At 39.0% G+C, this 26325-nt stretch overlaps 1 protein-coding gene across 4 annotated transcripts in view; it reads left to right on the top strand.

Annotated features, from left to right (window-relative positions):
• Positions 1–6832: 6832 nt before the first annotated feature.
• The window catches only part of LOC126268040 (mediator of RNA polymerase II transcription subunit 15), a 129625-nt gene continuing 110132 nt past the window's right edge, over positions 6833–26325 (top strand). For 2 of the 4 annotated variants that reach the window (XM_049973466.1, XM_049973464.1), the window contains exons 1-2: positions 7040–7237; positions 20408–20495. In XM_049973466.1, the coding sequence (XP_049829423.1) occupies positions 7176–7237; positions 20408–20495 (150 nt within the window). In that variant the 5' untranslated portion in view covers positions 7040–7175. Of the gene's footprint in view, positions 7238–20407; positions 20496–26325 lie in introns of all 4 variants that reach the window. The other 2 variants (XM_049973465.1, XM_049973468.1) reach the window with 2 other exon arrangements.

Genomic DNA, 26325 nt, shown 5'->3' with positions numbered 1-26325 from the left:
CTGAATACAGTTCAAAATACTACAGAAACAGGAAATCACACTGTTTATGCTGCAAAACTTTTCTTGTGGCATAGGAGACTTGGAGATTTGAATAGGAAGAGTATGACTTTACTGAAAAATATGGCAATTGGGGTGGAAAATTATGGCATGAATAATGTCCAATGTGAGGTGTGTTTGCAAGGGAAACAAGCTAGATTGCCAATTAAATCGAGTCAGAGCAGTCTTGCAACTCATACACTCAGATCTCTGTGGACCTATGGAGAATAAATCCTTAGAAGGTAGCTTCTGTTTTCTGACATTCATAGATGATTTTTCTAGATACATGCCTGTTTAGTAGGATCAAGTGAATGATGTATTCGTTGTTTATTGCAAAACAGTCGAAAGGCAGATTAGGAAGAAAATTAAAATTATTAGATCAGACAATGGATCAGAATATGTAAACAGACAGTTTAGGGAACAGTTAAATGGAATGGGTATTAGGCATCAGTCCACCATTCGCTATAGTCATTCTCAAAATGGAGATGCAGAACAAGCCAACACAATCATTATAGAAAAGGCAGGAAGTATGTTAAGCAATGCTGAGCTACCTAAGTGTTTTTGGGCAGAGGCTGTGTCAGCAGCAGTGTATTTAATTAACAGATCACTTACCAAAGCTGTGAGACACAAGATACCTTATGAAGTGTTGTTGTTGTGGTCTTCAGTTCTGAGACTGGTTTGATGCAGCTCTCCATGCTACTCTATCCTGTGCAAGCCTCTTCATCTCCCAGTACCTACTGCAACCTACATCCTTCTGAATCTGCTTAGTGTATTCATCTCTTGGTCTCCCTCTACGATTTTTAGCCTCCATGCTGCCCTCCAATATTAAATTGGTAATCCCTTGATGCTTCAGAACATGTCCTAACAACCGAGCCCGTCTTATAGTCAAGTTGTGCCACAAACTTCTCTTCTCCCCAATTGTATTCAATACCTCCTCGTTACTTATGTGATCTACCCATCTAATCTTCAGCATTCTTCTGTAGCACCACATTTCGAAAGCTTCTATTCTCTTCTTGTCCAAATAATTTATTGTCCATGTTTATTTCCATACATGGCTACACTCCATACAAATACTTTGAAAAATGACTTCCTGACACTTAAATCTATACTCGATGTTAACAAATTTCTCTTCTTCAGAAACGCTTTCCTTGCCATTGCCAGTCTACATTTTATATCCTCTCTACTTTGACCATCATCAGTTATTTTACTTCCTAAATAGCACAACTCCTTTACTACTTTAAGTGTCTCATTTCCTAATCTAATTCCCTCAGCATCACCCGATTTAATTTGACTACATTCCATTATACTCGTTTTACTTTCGTTGATGTTTATCTTATATCCTCCTTTCAAGACACTGGAGGAGCTGCAATCTTTTGTCGATAATGATACATGTGAATGGATTGACATGCGTGAAAATAAAAAGTAACTAAGAACAAGATGGATGTTTAATATTAAAAATCCTGAGAGTTCAGTACCAAAATTCAAAGCCAGATTGATAGTTAAAGGATATTCCCAGACAGAAGGAATGGATTACAATGAAGTGATGAAGTATTCATCATTAAGTTACCTTTTAGCTCTTGCAGTAAGGGAATAATTATTAATTCATCAAATGGATGTGAAAACAGCGTACCTGAATGGAAGGCTGGAAGAGGAAATATATGTGATTCCACCTGATGAAGTTAAGTGACCTTATCAAGTGAAAAGGAGACTCTGGAATTTGAAGAAAGGCATATATGGACTAAAGCAAAGTGGCCATTCCTGGTATAAATGTTTGCATAAAACTTTGATAAAACTAGGCATGTTACAGTCATAGGCACATCCAAGTATATATGATAAAAGGAGCAATGAAGAAATTACAATCATGGCCATATAGGTAGATGGTTTTTTTATTTTAAACAATAGTGAAAAATCAGATGGACTTTTTTAAAAAACAGTTATGGTCAGAATTTAATATGCACGATTTAGGGGAAATTAATCAATACTTAGCATGAAGATTCTAAGAAGTACCAACAGAGAAGAATTATGGACTGATCAATCTCTGTACACATGGAAAATCTTAGAAAAGTTCAATATGGAAAATTGTAAACCTACTTCTACTCCTACAGAAAATAATGCAAAACTGCTAATAACTAATGATGACAAGAAATGTAAGGAATGTGTACACTATTCTGAAGCCGTAGGAAGTCTACTGTACTTAGCACAGACTTCCAGACCAGACATTGCATTTGTCACAAATGCAGTAAGTAAGTTTATCAGTGATCTGAGAGAAAAGCACCGGATGGCAGTCAAGAGAATATTCAGATATTTAAATGGAACTGCTGATTATAAGTTAAAATATTCTAAAACTGGAAATGTAAACTTGGAGGATACATGACACAGAAAGGGGAAATGAGCAGGAAAGCAGACACTCCATCACTGGAAGTTGTTTTAGACTAATGGGAGAATTGATATCATGATCATGTATGAGACAAAGAACTGTTGCTTTGAGTACTGTAGAAGCTGAATATATGGTATTGTCCTCCACTATCCAAGAAGCTCTTTGGATCCATATACTGATGAGTGAAATAGAGTCTCATCCAACATTAAAGCCAACTGTGGTATTTTGTGACAATGTGGGAGCTATTAAACTTGCAAAAAATAATGTCACCAGTGTAAGATCCAAACATATTGACACATGACATCACTTTACAAGACATCGTATGGAACAGGGAAATATAATCCCCAGTTATCTACGCACAGAAGAAATGTTATCTGATCTAACAAAGCCTCTCAGTAAGGACAAATTTCAGAAGCTGGTGAAACATTATGGTTCAACCTGGGATGTATAGTGTTGAGTATCTGAAAAAAATATTTGTTCAAGGGAGAGTGTTGGGGATATGTGAACAAACATTTTCCAGCATGCATAGTGGTGCACAAGATATGATGTGCAGAGAGCATTAAACTCTGTGGAATGTTCTGTGTTTGTTGAAGGCAACATAATATATTTGCATAGCCAAATGTATTTATATGTGTTGTGCAAATAAAGCAAAAGTTTATAGTTGTTACTTGTCATTTAGCTGTGTTAATCTGCACAAACTCCAATAGAAACACGAAACCTTCTAACCTAGACCTTGGGCTACGCTATAGATCATCACAATCAAGATTTAAGGTGGGAGAGATGGACTGTTCGGTATCACACTCTAGCAAGTCTTTATCACTAAATACACAGCAGATAATTTTGGACTATGGGACGAAAGATCAGAAAGCATTTTATTTATTCGCTCACAGTGCAGTTCATATTAATTTACCATCCCTTTCAAATCTCACAATGACTCCTCAATGACACACTGCACCAATAATCATTTTGCATACTTATGTTATACGTGGCGAATTCTTCAAGGGTCGTTTCGAATCTTCACGATTATCTCGTCTAGAGGTGGATGAATACATAGAGCAATCAGTAATTGAAGTGGGAACTACGTCTGGAAAATCACAAGGATTATTAAACGTTTATACTGCTACTAATTACTAGAAACATAATGCACATTATACAACTGCTGAACAGTTATTTGGGTGGAGGTTTCACACTTTTATTAACCGATGCCCCTATGTTTAATAACGAATTTAGAAACTAATCTGACGAAGATGTCTTAGTACTGACTGTTTTGTTAAGACGAAATCTTATCTGTGGACAAGCGTATCTTTCATATATCATGTAACAACTGAGGAAGAATCCTTGGAAATAGTAACACTCTGCCGTCCGGCGACACCACAGTGGTGTCGTGAGCGAAATAGTGTTCAACGGCCATCGACACCACATTGGTGGTGTGTGTAAAGTATCGCTTGGTGGCCAGTGACATGACAGTGGTGTCGTGAGCATAGTATCGTGCAGTGGCCAGCGACAGCACTTTTGTATCTTTTGCATTCTGCTGGTGTTTTGTTTAGGTAACAATAAGTTACACATGTCAACAAGTTTTTTTGTATTTATACATACTTGTGCCCTTTCATCATGGCAGACGAAAAAGACAATACGATTATTTACGATGAATGCTCGGGTGTCTTGTCTGACGTTCCGGACGACTTGGCCGATTGGGAAGAAGACATTGGATAAAAAAAAAAAAGGAAAGTGAACCAGAATCGTCGGAGGATAGTGAAATACGTCCAAGAAGAATTCGGCCAACGCTACGGTTGCTAACTGACTTGGACGAATCACACGAAGATGACAGTGTACAGTGGTCAGACTTCGATGTTCCAAGGACCAACAATAAATTTGAAAGATCTGCGGGTCCAAACATATTTCCCAAAGATAAACAGAGCATCGAAGATATCGTAGAATTATATATTGGGAACGACCTATTTAACTGTATTAGCAACGAAACCAACGAGTACTTCAGACAAAGTTGCAATAGAAGGAAACTGGATTTAAAAAATGCCAAATTTGTTGACGTTATGGGGCCCGAACTTAGAAAATGGTTTGGGCTTGCTATCCTTATGGGAATTGTAAAGAAAGCAAGGTTCAATGATTATTGTTAAAAAAATCTGTTGATAGACACACCGATATTTCGCAAAACGATTCAGACAAATATAATCAGTTCTACACTTTTTTTACGACAACAACAATACAGCGGATAATTCCGACCGGCTTTTCAAAGTGCAATTCGTAATTGATTATTTTTCCAAAAAGTTTAAAGAAACTTTTAATCTAAGTCAAACAACTAATTGATGAACTGTGGCGTGGTGTGGGCGGTTAAATTTTGAAGTTTTCAATCCGTCTAAAATTACGAAGTATGGCATACTCATTTTGATGCTGTTTGATTCGAGCATGGGATGCATCTCCTCATTCAAGATATATTCCTGCGTTGGAAAGCCTTTAGCAAAAACAGTGATGGAACAAATTGGCACCTTGACATGGAAAGTGGCATCACCTCTACAGGGATAATTATCATAGCACTGTAGAACATGCAGAGAAGTTACTTGAAAAGAAAATTTGAGTTTGTGGAATGATACGGCAAAGTAGAGGATTTCCAGAAAAATTAAAGTTCGCAAAAGTCAACGTGTTTGAAGCTTCAACGGAAAGGTATGGAAAGCTTCGAAAACTAAAACGATATAAAGGATCTCCACAATACATAATGCCACTTTGACTCACTCTCAGGGAAAATGAAAAAAAAGCAATTACACAGTAAAAAAAACCTGCAAGTATACGAGACTACAACAAATACACGAAATGAGTGGATCGAGCAGACCAATATTTGAGATATTACCCTATACACAGAAAAACTACGAAATGGTCAAAAAAAGGTTAGCATTTACCTCTTTAATTGCGCATTATTTAATGCATTCCGTGTATGTCAATATTTCAATACGGAACACGAGAGTCTCTGATTTCACGATTTTTTATTGAAAGTGTCTGATTCGTGGATAAAAGACCATATACCTGCCTCTGAGGAGAACTTGGAGTTTGCCACTACATCGCATAGTCTCATCATGATCGGGTTGACAGAGTTTCCGGTCACATAAAGCAACACCAACTAATACTTATTTCTGAAACGAATAAACGAAAACGAAGACACTGTCATGTCTGTTCAAAAAACAAAAAAGAAGGACAACATACTTAATCTACAAGTCTTGTGCAGTTGCGTTACATCTTGGAAACTCTTTCGCTGCATATAATATGAAAGAGAAATACTAAGTACCAAAGGCAATGCAAATAAACAAATACAAGAAACAAAAAAACTTTGTATTTATTAATGTATTCAAATCTTTGAAATTTCATGAAAGTGGGTGAACAGGGTTGAGAACTTATGAGAACTAACGATGAGAGTAGTAAAACTTAACAATTTATAATCTCCCGATAATGTCAAGAACGGCTAGCGACAAGCCAAGTAATCCAAAATAGCGCTGCCAGCGCAAAGCGAACAGATTTATACGAGACGTGCGGGCGGCCAAGTGTTAATAATACAATTTCAGATAACTTTTTGTTAGTTGGGTTACTGCAACATTACATTAGGCCCCCATAAATAATCGCCTATACAGTCGAGAACATATTCCTCGGTTGCACTGACACAGTTCACTCCTTACTTGTGCCTAATGACTACTTAAAATAGTAAAGGAGTTTTGCTATTTGGGGAGCAAAATAATTGATGATGGTCGAAGTGGGGAGGATATAAAATGTAGACTGGCAATGGCAAGAAAAGCGTTTCTGAAGAAGAGAGATTTGTTAACATCGAGTATTGATTTAAGGGTCCGGAAGTCTTTTCTGAAAGTATTTGTATGGAGTGTAGCCTTGTATGGAAGTGAAACATTGACGATAAATAGTTTGGACAAGAAGAGAATAGAAGCTTTCGAAATGTGGTGCTACAGAAGAATGCTGAAGATTAGATGGGTAGATCACATAACTAATGAGGAAGTATTGAATAGGATTGGGGAGAAGAGAAGTTTGTGGTACAGCTTGATAAGAAGAAGTGATCGGTTGGTTGGACATGTTCTGAGGCATCAAGGGATCACCAATTTAATATTGGAGGGCAGCGTGGAGGCTAAAAATTGTAGAGGGAGACCAAGAGATGAATACACTAAGCAGATTCAGAAGGATGTAGGTTGCAGTAGGTACTGGGGGATGAAGAGGCTTGCACAGGATAGAGTAGCATGGAGAGCTGCATCAAACCAGTCTCAGGACTGAAGACCACAACAAACAACAACGACAGTTTAACATCTACGGTGATAAATCGCAGAAATCGTGTAAAGCGCAGAAATCGCAAAAGTCATAGAAATCGCATAAGTCGCAGAAATCGCGTAAGTCTCAGGAATAGCAGAAGTCGCAGAAATAACTGAGGGATACAAGTTGTGAATTCATTAACTGCGGCTCTTAACTTAGACAAATTGCAGTTATCGAAAAGCGGCATTCACAGAAATCTCTCATATCGGAAAATCGCAGTTTAGTCCATCTAGGAAGCTGCATGAGGTCAGCCTAGCGAAACCGACCGGCATCAATATGTGCTATCTCTAGATATTGGCAACACTGGCCGCGCGCTCGTGTTCCTACGATGACGTCATTCTAAGCTAGACGTGACAGAAAAATTTTGTTGGTACTTGGTTGTGAACGCCAAAGTATTGTTTTCGTTGAATTGTGTTTTTGTTGAGCAGCGAATTGTATAAACATAAACATGGCAGGAGAAGAAGGATCCTGGCGCACAGCAGCGTTTCGCCAAAGTGTTGTTTCCAAAATGTAAGTTCCAAGCGCGTGATAAGTATTTCGACATAATTTAGTAACTTGCAGTATCGCAAAAGATTATTACTTTGCAATTTATTTTTCGGTTTGAATTTTGCGCCTATGGTTACATTCATTTAGTTTGCAAAACCGAAATAACCTGGAGTGCTGCTTCCGTAATGTGTGTTTTGAAATTGGTCGATGATCCAGTTATGGCAGACAATTAAAGCACACTTTATTCTTACAGACTATATTATCAGTATTAGCAATTTAGTTACATGAAGATTCAGTTTGTAACAGTTGATCGTCGATTCCGGTAACAGCACGTTCAAAGAAAACGAGTACAATATTCAGGAACGCGATGAATGCTCTTCCCGTAGCAACTGTTAGGATATTTTATTCACTTTAAAGTTTCGAGAGTTTTAAATGTGGGGGAACGTGATGGCTAATTCGTTCTTCAAGGTTTAAGTTCGTCAAATGATTAATGTCGGAGCATGTTAACTTACCTTTTTTGTCAATCATTAAATGGAATTCCCATATATCAGACTTAATCTATATTTTTTTCTGGCTAAGCCTATTCTTCCACGAATGACAACCGCTACGTATAGATAATGCTGAGTTTTATACATTTGCCATAAAATTTTGGCGATTTTTACGTTGTGGAAGATGCCAGACAGCAGATGTTTCTATAATGTTGATCACACTGCCATAGCTACACACAAGTATCAAATTTTGGAACTGTCAAGTGGAAACTTAGGCCTGCAGCTCAACAAAGACATATCAGACCATTAGGCGTACTACACAAATGAGCTTCAATCAAAATGGACAGGTAGATGTTCTTCTATCGGTTAAGCAAATATGTTTGATGACAGTATTGTGTGCATTGTATTACGATTACAAATCTTTTATCGTTAAGAGACGGTCCCAGACCTTTTAGTTTCTTTTACAAGTTGCTTCTTAGTTTAGTTTACTATTGATTGAATACTGTGAGGGATAGAGTACAGCCACGCCTACCCCACTCTGTTCCTCATTCTACCCCCCTCCTCCTTTCCCTTCTTTCTCCATTACTGATCAATTTTCATGTCACACCACAACCTCCACTCCCTGTACCTTATCCCTAATAACTGTAGAATTTCAGTTGTTATGGGCAGGTATTGTTCTGTGCAACTGACAGGGAAAAAAATGTTATGAATAGCTATGGACTTACATTTAATAAGCACTGCTTTACTTTTATGCTGATACCACCCTTGTTGCACTGTAGTGGGATACTTGGCTACAAACAACTAAGCACAACAGAAACAATCCTTGCTTCTCCATTTTGAAACCTAGTCACCCAATTTCGGTACTGCGTGTCATGCATAGGCCCTCAGTGAGACAAGTGGAATAATAACAACATATTTTGTGTAGATGGTAACTTAAGATGTGTGCTATTTGGGACACACAATCAAAGCAACCCAACAGCCAAAGGAAGACAGCTCCAAGCACACAGAGGAATAGCTTTCCTGTTGTACAGCCTTGCATGTGCACACTGGAAGTAAAGTCTAGAAACAGTTTGTAATTAATGACTCTGAAAGTACAATATCAGCCGAACTTAAGCAAGCTAAAATTCTCAGCATCACTGTACAGATAAGATGCACTGAATGTCAGCTATCAGGTAGCTGAGAGGAGCCTTCAAGTAATTTGCTATATTCTCCAGTATTTCTCATGTACACTTTGTTGCAGTCAGCTATATAACCAGTAATGTACATCCATCTCTGGAAACCACTGTGAAGTGCATGGCAGAGGGTGCTTCCCATTGTACTAGTTATTAGAGCTACATTCCAGTCAGGTATTGACTGCAGGAAGAAAAACTGTTTATGCATCTGTGTGTGCTACAATTAATCTAATCTTGTCTTCATAATCCCCACAGGATCAGTATGGAGTGAGCTGTTATTCATTTGTAGATTCATATTTTAAGCTGGTTTTTGAAACTTTCCAAGTCTCTTTTCTTGGAATAGTATGCCTGTATGCTAAAGTGTGCCATTTCTGTTTTTTCAGCATTGCTATGACACTTCCCCACTGGTAAAACAAACCTGTGACCATTCATGATGCTCTTTTCTGTATATGTTCGACATCTACTATTAGTACTACACGGGATAGGTCCAATATACTTCAGCAATACTGTAGGGAGAGTTACATGAGTGATTAGTTAGCAATCTCCTTTGTAGGCTGATTGTTTCCTAGTATTCTACCTGTGAACCAAAGTCTGCCACCTGCTTTACCTATGTTTGGCTTACATGATCATTCTATTGCATATCCCAACAAACTGTTACACTAAGGTATTGTACCTCAGACACAAGAACGATGACTTGATCAGTGTTTAGAGAGAAATTAGTAAAGCAGACAGTTTTAACTGAAAAAATTAACACTTTCATAAATGTATTCCAAGTTTTGTTTGGAGTTAAAACAAAATGGGGGAAAGTTGAACAGAAGCATTGATAACTGCTGGGATTACAGTATCAGACATTAGGTAGAGCTCTATGCAATTCAGAGAATAAGCAGTAGTCAAGATTTTTAATTCCAATACCACGACTATTGTTAACTCTACTCTATCATTAAAAGAGCAGAAATCGTATCCTACACTAAAAAAAGCTCCCAGAATAAAGTAAAAGCTATTTGAGAATATTATTAAGCAAACAAACAAAACAAGTCGTCTGAATGAAATGGAACCCCCTGAAAGTACATCTGCCAGAAATTTTGACACTTTCAAATTATTGCCCACAAAATTCAATGACTGCTTCCCCCACATTACCAGCGAAATTGCACAGAGTAATAAACAATCTAACATGGTAGTGCGGACTGTAATTATGCAGGCACTAGGTGCATCACTGACAGATACTAGTTTAAAGAAAACAACTCCTAAGGACCAACAACTAAAAAGTAGTAATTCTGCTAGCAATGGTAGTGTTGCGAATAGAATATAAATGCCTTGTGCTGAGTGTGGCAGGTTTACCTTCAACCTCTTCATCTACATCTATACTCTGCAAACCACAATGAAGTGTATGGCACATTACACTTCTGACTCATTGATACTTAATGATATGATACCATGGTATTTTTGTTTTGTAAAGTGTTCAGTGTTACATTTCTGAACATTCAAAGCAAGTTGCCAGTCTTTGTACCACTTTGAAATCCTATCAAGATCTGAGCGAATATTTGAGCAGCTCTTTCCAGAGTGCTTCATTGTGGATAACTGCATCAGCTGGAAAAGCCTGAGATTACTATTAATATTGTCTACAATATGGTCAACAGCCAGGGTCCCAACACACTTCCCCAAGGGGTATAAAGGACTGTTCGATAAAAGTCGTCTAAACAAATTGCATGTGCAACTGGATTCGTAAGTTCCTGTCAGGTAGGTCACAGTTCGTAGTAATTGACGGAAAGTCATCAATCAAAATGGAATTAATATTTGGTGGTCCCCAAGGAAGTGTTATAGGCCCTCTGCTGTTCCTGATCTACATAAATACGTAGGGGACAATCTGAGCAGCCCTCTTAGCTTTTTTGCAGGGTTATGCTATCATTTACCATCTTGTAAAGTCATCACAAGATCAAAATCAACTACAAAGTGATTTCAAAAAGATACCTATATGATGCAGAAAGTGGCAATTGACTCTAAATAACAAAAAGTGTAAAGTTGTCTCCATAAGTACCAAACGAAATCTGCTAAATTTTGGTTACACGATAAACCACACAAATCTAAAGTCTGTAAATTCAACTGAATAATTAGGGATTACAATTACAAATAACTTCAATTGGGATGTTCACATGAACAACATTGTGGGTAAAGCAGACGAAAGACTGAGATTTATTTGTAGAACACTTATAAAATGCCAGAGATCAACTAAAGAGACTACACACACCATTGCTGTGCAGTGTAGGATCTGCGTAAGATAGCAGTGTCGGAGGACGTAAAAAAAGTTCAAAGAAGGGTAGCTTGTTTAGTATTATCATGAAACAGGAGAGAGTGCAACTGACATGATGCATGAATTGTGGTGGCAGTCATTAAAACAAAAGTTCTTTTTGCTGCGGCAGAATCTTCTCGTGAAATTTCAGTCGCTAACTTTCTCCTCCGAATATGAAAATATTATGTTGGCTCCCACCTACATAGTGAGAAATGATCATCATGATAAAACAAGATAAATCAGAGCTCACACAGAAAGATTTAAGTGCTCATTTTTTTGCGCACTGTTGGAGAGTGGAACTATAGAGAAATAGCTTGAAAGACACGTAAATGTTTGCGTCTATGTTCTGAACTCGGTATGTAATGAACCTGTGCCCCTTCAAACCCCACTTGAAGCTGTGGCCGTCAGGATACAGACGACACAGGAAATAACTGTCTGCAATGTATATCTCCCTCCATATGGTGCAGTACCCATGAACAAATTGATCAACTCCCTAAACATTTCCTACTTTAGGGAGATTTTAACACCCATAACTCTTTGTGGGGTGGCACTGTGTTTACTGGACGAGGTAGAGGTCTCGAAAATTTACTGTCCCACCTTGACATCTGCCTCTTAAATACAGGTGCCCCCACACATTTCTGTGTGGCACATATTCAGCCATTGATCTCTCTGTCTCCAATCCTTGCCTTTTCCCATATATCCATTGGAGAGCTCATGACGACCTGTGAGATAGTGACCATTTCCCCATCTTCCTGTCACTACCCTGGCGTCATGTCTATGGATGTGTACTCAGATGGGCTTTAAACAAGGCAGACTGGGTAACCTTCACCTCTGGTGCCACTGTTGAATCTTCCCCACGTGGTGCCATCAGTGTTGTGGTTGAGCAGGTCACTACAATGGTCGTTTCTGCAGCGGAAAACGCGATCCCCTGTTCTTTAGCTTCGGTGAGCTCTACAGCAACATAAGCTGCACCCTTCCCTAGAGCACCTAATAGCCTTTAAGTGGCTCCATGCCCGTGTTTGCCAGCTTATAAAGCTACAGAAACAGGAGTGCTGGGAGAGGTACGTGTCGACCATTGGATGCTGTACGTCACCTTCCCAAGTCTGGATGAAGATCAGACATCTTTTTGCATACCAGACCCTAGCATATATCCTTGGTGTTAACACGAATGGCATGTTATGTACTGATGCAAACATGATTGCCGAGCAATTTGCCGTACTCTATACTTGAGCCTCTGCGTTGGAGAGTTAACCCCCACCTCCTCCTGAACAGCTTTCCGCGCCCTCAAATGGCAGATGGAAAGGAAAATCCTCTTGTTCACTACACTCCACAGTGAACCTTGTAAAGCCCCAATTACTGAGTGGAAGCTCGTCAGTGCCCTTGCACATTGCCCCGACACAGCTCCTTGGCTGGATCGGATCCACAGTCAGATGATCAAACATCTCTCGTCTGACTATAAGCGACATATACTCGTCATCTTGAACCGGATATGGTGTGATGGCATCTTTCCATTGCAATGGTGGGAGAGCACCATCATTCTGGTGCTCAATCCCAGTAAGAACCCACTTGATGTGTATATTTATCAGCCTCACCAACATTCTTTGTCAGCTGCTAGAACATATGCTGTGTTGGAAATTGGGTTGGGTACTGGAGTCACATGGCCTACTGGCTCCGTGTTAGGGCGGCTTCCACCTGGGTCGCTCTACCATTGATAATCTTGTGTCCCTTGAGTCTGCCATCCGAATAGCATTTTGCAGATGCCAACACCTGATTGCTGTCTTTTTTGACGTACATAAAGCATAAGACACGACCTGGTGACATTATATTCATACCACATTGTATGAGTGGGGTCTCCAGGGCTTGCTCCCGATTTTCATCCAAAACTTCCTGTTGCTCCGTACTTTCCGTGTCATGTTGGCACCTTACATAAGTCCCTCCGTAATCATGAGAATGGCGTTCTGCAGGGCTCCGTATTGCGTGTGCCTCTGTTTTTAGTGGCTATTAACGGTCTGGCAGCAGCTGTAGGGCCGTCGATCTCACCTTCTCTGTATGCAGATGACTTCTGCATTTTATATTTCTCCTTCAGTACTGGTGTTGCTGAGCGGTGCTTACAGGGAGCCATACACAAGTCGCAGCCATGGGCTCTAGCTCACAGCTTCCACTTTTCAGCTGCTAAGTTGTGGGTCAAACACTTCTGTCAGCATCATACCGTTCATCTGGAACCAGAACTTTACCTTAATGACGATCCATTCACTGTAGTGGAGACATCGATTCTTAGGACTGGTTTTCGATGCCCGATTGACTTGGTTACCTGACCTTTGTCAGCTTAAGCGCAAGAGCTGGCAGCACCTCAATGCCTTCTGCTGCCTGAGCAACACCATGCTCGATGTTTCTGCAGCTCGACAGAGCCTTGTTCAATCCCACCTTGACTGTGGGAGTCTGGTTTACGGCTCAGTGGTGCCCTCAGTGTTGCGTTTACTTGATCCAGTGCACCACTGCAGTGTTCGCCTAGCAACGGGAGCTTTTGGAAGGAGTCCAGTGCCAAGTGTCCTGTTGGAGGCTGGAGTCCCTCCATTGCAGATTCAATGTGCACAACTGCTTGCCAGTTACGTTGCACACATTCATAGTTCACCTGCGCATCCAAATTACTGTCTCCTTTTCCCACCCACGGCAGTTCATCTCCTGTATTGGTGGTCCAGGTCAGGGCTCACGATTGTGGTTTGCGTCTGGTCCCTTCTCTCTGAACCAGAGTGCTTCCCTTTACCACCTCTCCATTCACATACACCTCCATGGTATAAACGTAGGCTGAAGCTTTGCTCTGATCTTTCACGTGGCCCTAAGGGCTCCGTTAACCTTGTGGCTCTCCGCTGTCTCTTCCTCTAGATTCTCGACACATACTGGGCCACGAAGTGGTTTACACCAATGGCTTGGTGGCTGATGGTCACGTTGGCTTTGCTTATGTTCATGGAAGACATATTGAACAGCACTCCTTGCCCAATGGCTCATGCCCTGCCGAGTCGTTTCTCTTGTGTACCGAGTCATTTCTCTTGTGTACCGAGTCATTTCTCTTGTGTACCGAGTCATTTCTCTTGTGTACCGAGTCATTTCTCTTGTGTACTGAGTCATTTCTCTTGTGTACTGAGTCATTTCTCTTGTGTACTGAGTCATTTCTCTTGTGTACTGAGTCATTTCTCTTGTGTACTGGGTCATTTCTCTTGTGTACTGGGTCATTTCTCTTGTGTACTGGGTCATTTCTCTTGTGTACTGAGTCATTTCTCTTGTGTACTGAGTCATTTCTCTTGTGTACTGAGTCATTTCTCTTGTGTACTGAGTCATTTCTCTTGTGTACTGAGTCATTTCTCTTGTGTACTGAGTCATTTCTCTTGTGTACTGAGTCATTTCTCTTGTGTACTGAGTCATTTCTCTTGTGTACTGAGTCATTTCTCTTGTGTACTGAGTCATTTCTCTTGTGTACTGAGTCATTTCTCTTGTGTACTGAGTCATTTCTCTTGTGTACTGAGTCATTTCTCTTGTGTACTGAGTCATTTCTCTTGTGTACTGAGTCATTTCTCTTGTGTACTGAGTCATTTCTCTTGTGTACTGAGTCATTTCTCTTGTGTACTGAGTCATTTCTCTTGTGTACTGAGTCATTTCTCTTGTGTACTGAGTCATTTCTCTTGTGTACTGAGTCATTTCTCTTGTGTACTGAGTCATTTCTCTTGTGTACTGAGTCATTTCTCTTGTGTACTGAGTCACTTCTCTTGTGTACTGACTCCTTGAGCAGCCTACAAGCTATCGACCAGTGCTACCGCGTCATTCTTTGGTAGCGACCATCCAGGAGTCCCTGTGTGCTCTGGAACAGTCTGGTCATTGTGTGGTGTTTGTGTGGACCCCTGGCCATGTCAGAATCCCAGGAAATGAACTTGCAGACAGGCTTGTGAAACAAGCTACACGGAAACCACTTCTGGAGATCCCATAACTGACCTGCAGTCATTATTGCACTGCAAGTTTTTTCAGCTTTGGAAGATGGAACGGCATAATCTCAGCATGCACAACAAACTGCGTGACATTAAGGAGACTATGAATGTGTGGAAGTCCTCCATTTGGGCCTCTCGCAGGGATTCTGTAGTTCTACATTTGATCTAAGTTTTAGCACATGTCCTTTCTCCCTATGTGACCTCCACATGAGAGCTTTCAGGGTGGAGGTTTTAATGTGTTGCTGGCTTCTTTTTATTCTTATGGTCAGCCAGCCATGGTAACCTGCTTTCTTGTTTCAATCTCTTCTCCCTGTTTCTTGGGTCTCCGTGGATTTATTGTCACTTTTTGTCCATTTAAGAGTTTGTTACTCTTCCGTTGTTCTTGTGGTTTTTCCTTTCTTTTGTTTTGTGTTGTAAGTTTCGTTTGTCTTCTTCTCATCCTTATGGAATTGTTTTATTTGGAACAATGGGCCAATGACTTAGCAGTTTGGTCCCCCCTTCCCTCCCCTCTTTTAAACCAACTAATCAACCAGGACATGTTAAATTCTTTGGTCTAGCTTTCTTAATGGATTCTCCACGCAGATAGCTATACAAGATCTTACAAATGAGGTGCTGACAGAGATAATCAAGAAAGTTATCTTCTGGGGTGTTCTATAACCTTGCCAAAACCTCCGAATGTGTGAATCGCACAATTCTGCTTGGCAAACTAATGTGTTGTGGCATTAGTGGCATCACCCTTGCCTGTATGAAATCTTAACTTCCATGACAGAGACCATAAGACCTCATTAACAGACAGTATCTCTATCATGAAAATGACTTAAATGATGTAACATAACATGTGGAGTGCCATGTGGGTTGGTGCTGGGCAGATTCTTGTTTCTGGTCGATATTTATGAGCTCCTAGTGATTTTAAAGGGTGGTTCAGTAACTGTCACATTTGCTGATGACACAAGGATATTAATCAAAGTCCCTAAGTCAATCCTAGTAGACACAGCTCAGATGGTAGCTGAATTCCTTTAGTATCAGAAGTAGGTGTTAATGGCCGTACATTGAATGAAGTACAACATCTAAAATCCCTGTTCATCTTGTAGCTAAATCTTTTTAAGGATGTTGGAATTCATACATTTACTCCTTAATGATTTTTGTTGCTGATACTGAAAAACTGTTCCAACTGGACTGCAACATACATAGTCACAAAACAAAACACAAAGGTTTTTTTTTTTCATGTAGACATTGCCCTCATGTCCAGGATTCAGAAGGGAGTTAAATGCACCCTGATGGAAAGATGTTCAGTAAGCATACCTCATTAGCCACTCTTTCTAACAATTAACTGAATATCAGGATTCTGTGACATGTAGCAGTGTTTGTTATTACGCTGTATGTATTTGTGGACATAGAAATATCTTCTTTGAAAGATACCATTGTGATAGAGTAAATATTAAGCTACTTACCTAGTAGATAAACATCAGCTGTATGAAGCGGTTTATGACCTGATGGTTTAACTCCATTTTGCTTATTTTGGGAAATTGAACTTTTGTGAAATACTGTACAGAAAAATCAGGAAAGCCTAATGGAAGTATACATCAGGAGATTCAGTTTAATAAAGGATACCATTAATACTAGAGGATAAAGTAAGTGTGATAATATTAATATTATATCCACAATTATTATAAATTTTGCGAATATCACTTTGAATTTAACAATGCTTAAGCACAATCAAATGTAGTAATATTAACATTATAATCATAATTGTCCATAAATTACATGCATTTCAGTTTGAATTAACACAAAAATAAATCTGTCAGGTTTTCCCTCCAAAGTTTCTTTCATAGAATAAAAAAAACAGATGGTGAATCGGAGGGATGCATGGTAACAAGTGTAACAATTCCTTTTTATTTAAATTACTAATTGGTCATATTTCATCATATAGTGGTTCCTGTTTTGTACTGATGAGGTGGACTGGGGTTCCCTGTTTCCTTTTCATATGTCCAATGTGAAAGACACTATATCAGCATTCAAAATTGTCTTGTAATGCATTTTTGTAGGTTCAGATCTTCTATACTGCAACCTCAAAATTTGTAGTAAAGATGCTGTACACATAAATTCATTAATTTTGCGCCGTTAACTACTGTCTTCTGCAACACTATCTTAATAAATATCCTTTTTGCGTCATCTGTACTACTGTGTTTTCACACCAGCCTGATGGTGTGTAGATTGTTCTTCCTTTTACCCAGAAGAAATGAGCATTGTTTGGCATATACAAGTGCTGCTTGTAGTAAAAATATGATCAAGAACATCCACTTGAAGTAGTGGATCTGTCACAAGTTTGGAATGGGAAAGTGCCATTTTAAAATTTCTAATTCGTACAGTTAAGCCATTAATGTACATTATTTTGAGTTTACTGTTACTAGCTGCTTCTTTTATGTATTTCACTATGTGTGACTGAACTTCCTGCAATCCTCTTGGAGCTGTAATTTTGCCCCTTACATACAAACATGGAAGAGGAGTTAATAGGTTATGAAAGCCAAGATTATAACAATGTAAATTGTATATATAATGTGGCACTAACATTAACTCTGGAAATCCCAGGGCACTTTCCAAATCAAATTTAAAAATGAAAACATATTAAGAGTTAGATATTGATAATTCCTTATGCATTTTCATAGGATTTCATGCAAATTTAGCCCTCCTTACATGTAATTTTTGTTGCACTTGTAATTATTTTTTGTTTCCATCTTCAGCGACCAGTATCTGCATCTGGTAAATGTCACATGTTGTGCGTGTATTTCGTCTTAGATTGAAATCGTGATTGGAAATATTTCGATACAAAGCCTCTGCCACTGGTTAAATTTTACCTTCAACGGAAATACGGAAGCGTTCGATCCTGCCTGTCTGCTTTCACTCATGACCTCAGAAATATGGCGGAAACGACCATAAACCACGATTCCAATATGGCGCATATAAAGTTGTTACGTACACATTATGAGGATGAAAATACATCGAAAAACAAACACACACACACATGTTCCACAAAAAGTCTAATGACAATAACGGGGCAAGTGCAGGAAATAGGTTTTGTTTGGGTGGGTACAAACTAAATGTAAACAAATTTAGACACCCACCACCATACAAAACCATGCAAAATGACGAAAAAAATCTACATCACAAAACTCCCCAAATACCACTAAACACAATATCATCTGGAATAGGACAATTCCCTTGACCTATATAAATCAACAGCAGCTCCTGACCCCATAAATTAGGACCTAACACTTCCCTTGACCTATATAGCTGAAAAACATCTCCCGATACCAACATTCACAGCCACACATTGGGATCGAATACTTCCCTTAACCTGTTATCTGTACGACATCTCCACATACAGCCGTCCCTGGTCCGAGATGCCGGAACTTTAAGTAAGCCTCATTTCTTCATGACATACTGAACACTTCACAACTTCAGCCAAAAATCTGAATAGTTGAAGAAATTTTATAAGAGACAACACACTGTCCTCCATCATAGCCGACAATCGAAATCTGTTGACCCTTTCAATCATATCCATACCTATCAAATACATAAAAAAAGCAATTTACCAAAATTCACACGCGACGCCACACTCACAAACTAAACCAAAAACATCACCTAACACACCATCAGAGAGCACCACCGATCGCGTCAAAATGACACCTACAAACACGCCAGTTTCACAAACTAAATTCCGCGCTGTCGTGATGTCACACACCACTTCAGCCTTATGCCACAGGTCAAAGCTGACGGGTGGGATCGGACGCTTCGGTCGACCCCCTTCAACATATTTTTCTTTATATAAATTGGACACAACTCAAATTTTTAATTCAGGACTCGAGTAACACCTATTATGGTTTTCTGTTTGAGAATAATATGACTGGTTACATGAAAAAATTTTAATCTAGAAGTGAATATGACTAAATGTACCTTCTGGAGCTTTATTGGAAGGTTTATGAGGACTTCTTAAATCACCATCAGGCTCCTCTTCTTTCATTGCTTCTTGTGTACATAAAGTCATTCTTCCACTGGAAGTTCAAAAAGTTTGCAGAAAATAGTTTACTGACCTTAACTGAATAATTCTGAACATGTAAGTAGTATTTGTTAATACAAGCCTTTGGAGGTTGAGGTTGACATCTCGTTCGTGGTCTTCTTGCTGCAGGAGAGTCTGATGTTATTAGTCCACATAGATAGAGATTTTGATAGTTAAAAAGATCCCATTTTCCAATAACTATAAAAAATTCCTTTCCTTATCTTCTTAAGTTATTTTTGAAGTATGTTGTAGTCTACAATGGCAATCAACATTTCAAAATATTTTGGCAGGAACTGTTTCACCTTTTTGGGTACTGTATGCGTCACCTTGATTCCTTTTCAGTTTTATCTGCTGTCTTCTATCTTCTGTTTCTCATTAGACTCACTTTGAGATGGATGATATTCTGAAGCTGGATCTGAAATTTCTTCCTCTTTGTTCATTTCTGTAAGCTTATCTGAATTATTCAGATTTACATGAGTGTAAGCTCAGAGAGACACCAGTAACAACTGCCAGATAATTAAGTTAATGGTTTGTATAACAATATTATAAAATAAAACTTGTCTGAAAACGGCGGAGACAATGTTATCATACAAAACTTACCCGAAAACAGTTTAGACAATGTTATAATTCGAAACTGGAGCTCCTCAGACTTACTTCAGTTTGCCACAACATGTATCATATAACTCATTTCACAGGAGAACTCATGGTGCCATCTGTGATGCTAGTGTGCGTACAAAGACATACACTATGTGGAATCCAAAAGACTGAACTTTCCACTAAGGTCATAGTAGTTAACATATTTTTGTCAGAATCTGACCTACACTGTTACACCATAAAGTCCTTCAAATAATATAATAAAACTGAGGAGGCAGCAGCTTTCAGAGTAGGAACTTCCTTACTAATTATATCAGTTATATTTAGGTGTCATAAGCGTGAACATCACGAAGCAATGTAGTGATGGTTTATTAATACAGTTTACAGCTTAAGTTTCTATGACGTTTTTAATCTCATGAACACCTTAACTTGTTTTGCATTGTTAAAGCTTGTTGATGGAATCTTTACAGCTAGTGTTTCATGTTTCCATTTGTTCTATGCCAGGTTCTATGATTCAGTGGTCTCTTGTCCTTCCTAAGCACTGCAGCTATTCTTCTTCACATCTTTTAAACAGTTGTCCTATGACCTTGTCTGTGACAGTGACTCTTCTGTGTTACAGAGACGAAGCAATTCAGAGATCTGGTATGCCAACTGCGAAGAACAGTGTTGAAATGGAGAACCATGTCTTTCAGAAAGCAAAAACAAAGGTAAGCAGTATGTAAGTAGAGTTACAGCATTGTCTCATCGATGGTTGCAATTGAAAGACTACAAGTAATGTTATAAGTAATTATTGCTGTATGATCACTAACTCCTTCATGTGAAGATTGAAGTTTTTTCTTATAAAATATGGCTCACAATCTTTTAGCAAGTTAAAGATGTGCCATGCCCTACGAAATTCTTCTACTGATATTTCTTTGGAATTGATCCGGGAAATAATGACCTGACTGTGAGTACATGTGTCATTACTTGACAGAAGTGTAACTAATTGGAGCGCTAAGTTAAAAGATTACGGAAGGTGGAATTATTGGAAGAGACTTGCATGCTACTAAAGGGAAATAGGACATGAACATCATTTGTATGTAAATTAGAATGTGAGCAATTAAGTACTGCTTATTGTTAGGAAGGAAATGCCTACAGCAATGAAAAATGATTGAAGAACATAAGGCTGTGAGAAAGTTATGTAAAAAATGGTAAATGAATAAAAAATATGATCAGTGGATGGATGAAAGCAAATGCATTAGTAGTGGTATGTGATCATCAGTGTGGAATAGAAGAAACTGCCACATCTCCCACACCTTTTTGTGTATATTACTGTTCTCGACTTTATACACTTTTGGTATGTCTCCTTGAATTCATCACTTCCTTTCCCTTTATCCTGCCTGATTCCCTCTTTCCACCATTGCAGAAAATTACTGCTAAAGAAAAGAGGGACAGGTAGAGCAAGTGGTTACTTAAAAATGTTGTGAACAGTGAATTTAGCCTGACACTGCATTTTATGATTGAGTAGTTAAGCTTGGTTTCACTTTTTTGGATTTCTTCCATTGAAAACCTTTGTTGTGCATCAAAATCCCCAATGTGATAAAAAAAATCTGAGTTTGCATAGTGTCTGGTAATCAAATTATTGTTCTATTTGGTATGTCTCCTTGAATTCATCACTTCCTTTCCCTTTATCCTGCCTGATTCCCTCTTTCCACCATTGCAGAAAATTACTGCTAAAGAAAAGAGGGACAGGTAGAGCAAGTGGTTACTTAAAAATGTTGTGAACAGTGAATTTAGCCTGACACTGCATTTTATGATTGAGTAGTTAAGCTTGGTTTCACTTTTTTGGATTTCTTCCATTGAAAACCTTTGTTGTGCATCAAAATCCCCAATGTGATAAAAAAAATCTGAGTTTGCATAGTGTCTGGTAATCAAATTATTGTTCCAGTATTCTTTGCAACTTCTGACAACATGTATGTTTAGCTCCAGAACAAGAACTTCTACTCTCAGTAAAAGGAACAACAGTACAGCTTTCTCCAGAAACAAATTTCTTCTTTATCTCTTTCACTGCTTTTGGCAGCCATGACACATAGGAGCAGAAGAGGAGTTGGCAGCCCTAGGACCCATAGCCCGCAGTCTGTGGTTCCTTCAGTTACAGCTACATACCAAATATCTTGTTAAATAGTATATAACATTCATGAAGCTGTTACAGAAGAATATACTATAAGAAAAGGCAGGTGGGTGCATTGTTTGATGGACTTGTCTGTATTTGATTTGTATCTATGAGTTACTTAAAAGGCAAAAGGCTTAAAATAACTCTAAAAGTGTAACTCAACCGATTCAGAACATGCACTGGAGCATTGAAAGAATCTATATGGCAGTTCTATGTGCCGTGAGTTTGAATATGATTTCACAAGTAAAAAAGTGTGCAAGGTGACAATTTTTAAAAATATTCTCAGGTTTTAAATAATTGTGTGTTTCTGTGGATAAATGGGTGTATTACTGGCATGGATGCATTGTATCCTACACATTTTTTTAAATTTTTTTTAATTAGTCAGTAATTACATTACCTAACAAATGAGTGATGGTCTCTTGTCTTTGTGGCAAATGGTCAGTGCACCTGCAACTAGAAAGCTACTTAGCCGCTCTGTACAGGTTTTGATCATGTGGCTACTTGGGAGTCAGGCCTATGTGACATGCAATCCCAAGAAACATTTTTGATTATAGAAAAATTGTACAATACTAATTTGTGGCACAGTATTCCTAGACAGTGTCTAACAGAAATATATTTGTAGTCAGAAAGTGCGTGCAACCCATATATGTTTATGGAAGCTCCAGCCTGCCAATATCCATACAGTCCATTCTATCCTAATTTTATTTCAGATACCCAGATGATGATTATAGTACAATAATGGTACTAATCAGGAAAGTGTTTTTCGTGCAAGTCTCTTGAACCAGATGGTCCAGTTGTCGAGACACTGGATGTGCATTTGGGAGGTGCAGAATCCAGTTCCTCATCTGGCCATTCAGATTCTGGTTATCTGTGTCTTCCCTGAATTCCTTAAATCAATGATTTCTTTGAATGGGATATTCTGTATTTGCTTCCCAATCATTCCCCAGTCTTGTCAGTATGCTTTGTTTAATGACATTGGTGTCGACGGAATGTTAAATGCAAGTATCTTTACCTTTCATTTCACTTTGTTGTTGCTACTAACAATATAATGCCCTTGAAAGTATTCCAGTACAGATATCTGAGTTTGTGAATAATGTTACTGTATTTTCTTTCTCTTGCAAACCTATAACAGCCATTTTCTTGAGTATCTTACAGACTGTAAGACACTCTTTTTTGTTTGAAAAATCACCTCCAAAATCCAGGTCTGTCTTATACTTGAAATTAATATAAAAATGTCCAGTGTTTGAATTAAAATTCCTGCCAGTTTTAAAAATGACCTATCTCTGGCAACATTGGATTCAACTGGCAGCAGCAGCAGTGCGCTGATGCAACAACAAACATGAATTGCAAGGATTCACGAGCTTGCTAACACTGTCTCCCTCCCGCCCCACCCCACAAACCCAGAACACTGTGTAGCCTATGATGCATTGTTGCAGTCTACAGTGCCATTGAACTTGAATTGACAGTAATGTGTGTTATCAGTATCAGTATATTCTAATGGAGAAAAAGAAGGGTATTCATATGATGCTGGCTATAAATTGAAAGTAGTTGTGTATGCAGAACAGCATGGAAACAGAGCAGGTGAGCAGCATTTCAGCCCTCCACCAACGGAAAAAACCATTCGCAATTGGTGGGCTAGTAAAGAATAACTGATAAAAAAGAGGAACACTAAATGTGCAAATAGAGTATTGAATGCAAAACGGCCAAAACTAGATGACAATTTTCAAGAATTTAAACATTGTTTTATCAAACATTTTTTAGTGTGGCTTTGCAATCTAATAATCAAAATGGTAAAACTGTTATTTTTAAGAAATTGCTTAAAAAGTAAGGTGTGTCTTATAGTCTGTAGTGCCTTGTAGTCCATAAAACACAGTACTTCCAACTCAGTTACAGGACTGGAGGGAGTTGAAATTGCTGATTTTAACTATTTTTAGAGCAAGTGCATGTGTGTATAAATTTCGTGTTAAACTGTCTCAGTCTTTGTACTTGACTCAAAGCTCATGTTAGTACCATAACTAAGTGACATGAGGGTCAGGCTTCTGGAGACCTGAAGCACACTGAAGTAACTCAGTCACACGCATTGGAGATCAGGGAGACATGCCTGCTCCAATCTTACAAAGCTTTAGAGCACTTTATTAGTGGTTTGTAAAATTTTGTATGAGATCTGCAATTATGTGACACTAACAGGTGAGTTCTAGGGTACACTGTTGGTTGCTCTGAGGGTCCCTTGTGCCTGTTCACAAGATCGATTTACCAAACTTATTTTATCAGTAGTTGTCAAAACAATGGAAAGTCTGGGATGGAATAACAATAATATGAAAAGATTTGATGTTACTCACCTCATAGATTGGGCTCTGAGTGGCAGACAGGCGCTTTGGAAAGACACAGCTAAATATTGTGTAGGAAAGACACAGCTAAATATTGTGTAATTGTGTAGCTATCATACTAAGTCCTTTGTCAGACATAGGCAAAACAAACAAACAAACACGCGCGCACACACACACACACACACACACACACACACACACACACACACACAGAGAGAGAGAGAGAGAGAGAGAGAGAGAGAGAGAGAGAGAGAGAGAGAGAGAGTGGTCTGTACGTGCAGTTGCTGTTGGGCCTTAGTGTCCAGAAATGATTGGTTTGTGTGTGTGTGTGTGTGTGTCATTTTGTCTACATCTGATGATAGACTTAGTCTGATAAATTGTAGCTAGAAGTGCCTTTTTGATGTGCCAGTCATCTACTCAATGATGAGATGAGTAGTGTCTATTCTTTTCATATTGTTGTTACCAGTAGTTATGCTTGACACAGTTATGTGTAATCTGGAGCTTTCTGGGGCAAAGGAGAAACATGGTTGATGCAAAATTCCTTGTCTAGCAGACACTCTGAATGCTGTTGGAGCTGTACAATGCATCTTCCCAGCTGATAAGTATTTGCTATTTAGGACATCATCTTCTATGTACAAAGACTTTGTACAGGAAGTATCTTTCTGCTGGGTCCCAGGGCACAAGACCTCAAGGAAACAAATTAGCAGATTTGCCAGTCAGTGAATATGCATGGGAAAATCCTGCACCTCATTGTGCCTCCTCCCTATGATCTACAGTTTCTATTTGCTGTAGGAACCACAGTCAAGACAGCAGAAATAGACTCAAAGTGACAGACAGTAAGCTGCAATTGGATAAGTCTCCCCCACGGGGCTCGCAGCTCTTTGCAAGTACGTGCACGGCAAACATTGCACTCCAAACTTTTGCAGTACTACTTCCTTTCACATATTGCAATTTTATTCTCTGACTGTGTCTTTTTTAGAACTTATCCTGTATGGCAGATTCCATGCTGTCTTACTTATTCGTAGGATGTAGATTATGGCTTTTTCCCTTTATTTTACACCACACGTTTTGGTTACTTATGTTTGGTTCCAACATGTGGGTTTGACCTCCACCTCTCCGAACAAAATTTACAGAAGAATTTTTTTACAGAATTGTGCGCTGTGTGGGGAAGGAAGCATAACAATCATTCCATATGGGGGATCATCAGATACCTGTACAGTGGTAGCATCCTGACCATGTAGGTATCAAACTATTGATGCTTGAGCTGTCACTTCCTCTTGCATGCTGAGGAGTAGGTCCCTGTCCGTTTGGGGAAACTGGGTCTCCAGACTCTGGTCATCAAGCCAGATGGCCTCTGGCTGGGTGGCACATGGGGGAAGAGCTCTCGTTCAGACTAGGTGATACTGTGGTGGATATCTGGTGTTATGAAAAGACTGACTTTATCACTCAGTGACTGTGAGCCTCTGGGAGTCCCTTCATACAATAGCAATAGTGCAGCCTATGATGTAGCGAAGAATTTACCCTCCTAGGCCACACCACAGAAGGAAAACAAGACCAAGTGGTTTGCAGACACTTGCTTCCCTCAGTTCCTGGTTTGCATCGGAACAGGGGGAAGATCCTTTCTCTCTACTAAGCCAAGTTTCGTTGTGGAGAATATTGAAAACGTATTTGATGAACTCTCTTTTTTTTCCCCTAGTAGATTACAAAGTGGTTCCATCATAATCAAGAAGACAAATCCTACCCAATCTTGGGAATTAACAGCCTTGTAAACAACTTGCTGACATACTGCAGTATTACCATAACATTCTGTAAGAATCTAAACCTGGAAGGGGTTTAAATTTTCACCGGGACCTGACATAGTGGACAGATGAAGAACTATGTGAATATTTGTAGAAGTGACGGATCCTACGTATGTCATGTACATCTAGGTCTGCCAGATAATAAGTTCATCTTCAGAATGTCATCCTCATTTTTGAAGGGAGCTTGCTTCTACAATAGGTCAGAATCATAGTTTGTGTGTGTGTGTGTGTGTGTGTGTGTGTGTGTGTGTGTGAGTGT

Source organism: Schistocerca gregaria, chromosome 4, assembly GCF_023897955.1.
Source record: "Schistocerca gregaria isolate iqSchGreg1 chromosome 4, iqSchGreg1.2, whole genome shotgun sequence".
Taxonomy (NCBI): Eukaryota; Metazoa; Arthropoda; class Insecta; order Orthoptera; family Acrididae; genus Schistocerca; species Schistocerca gregaria.
The sequence above is the reverse complement of the archived record's forward strand: the minus strand, read 5'-3'. Positions and strand labels throughout refer to the sequence as shown.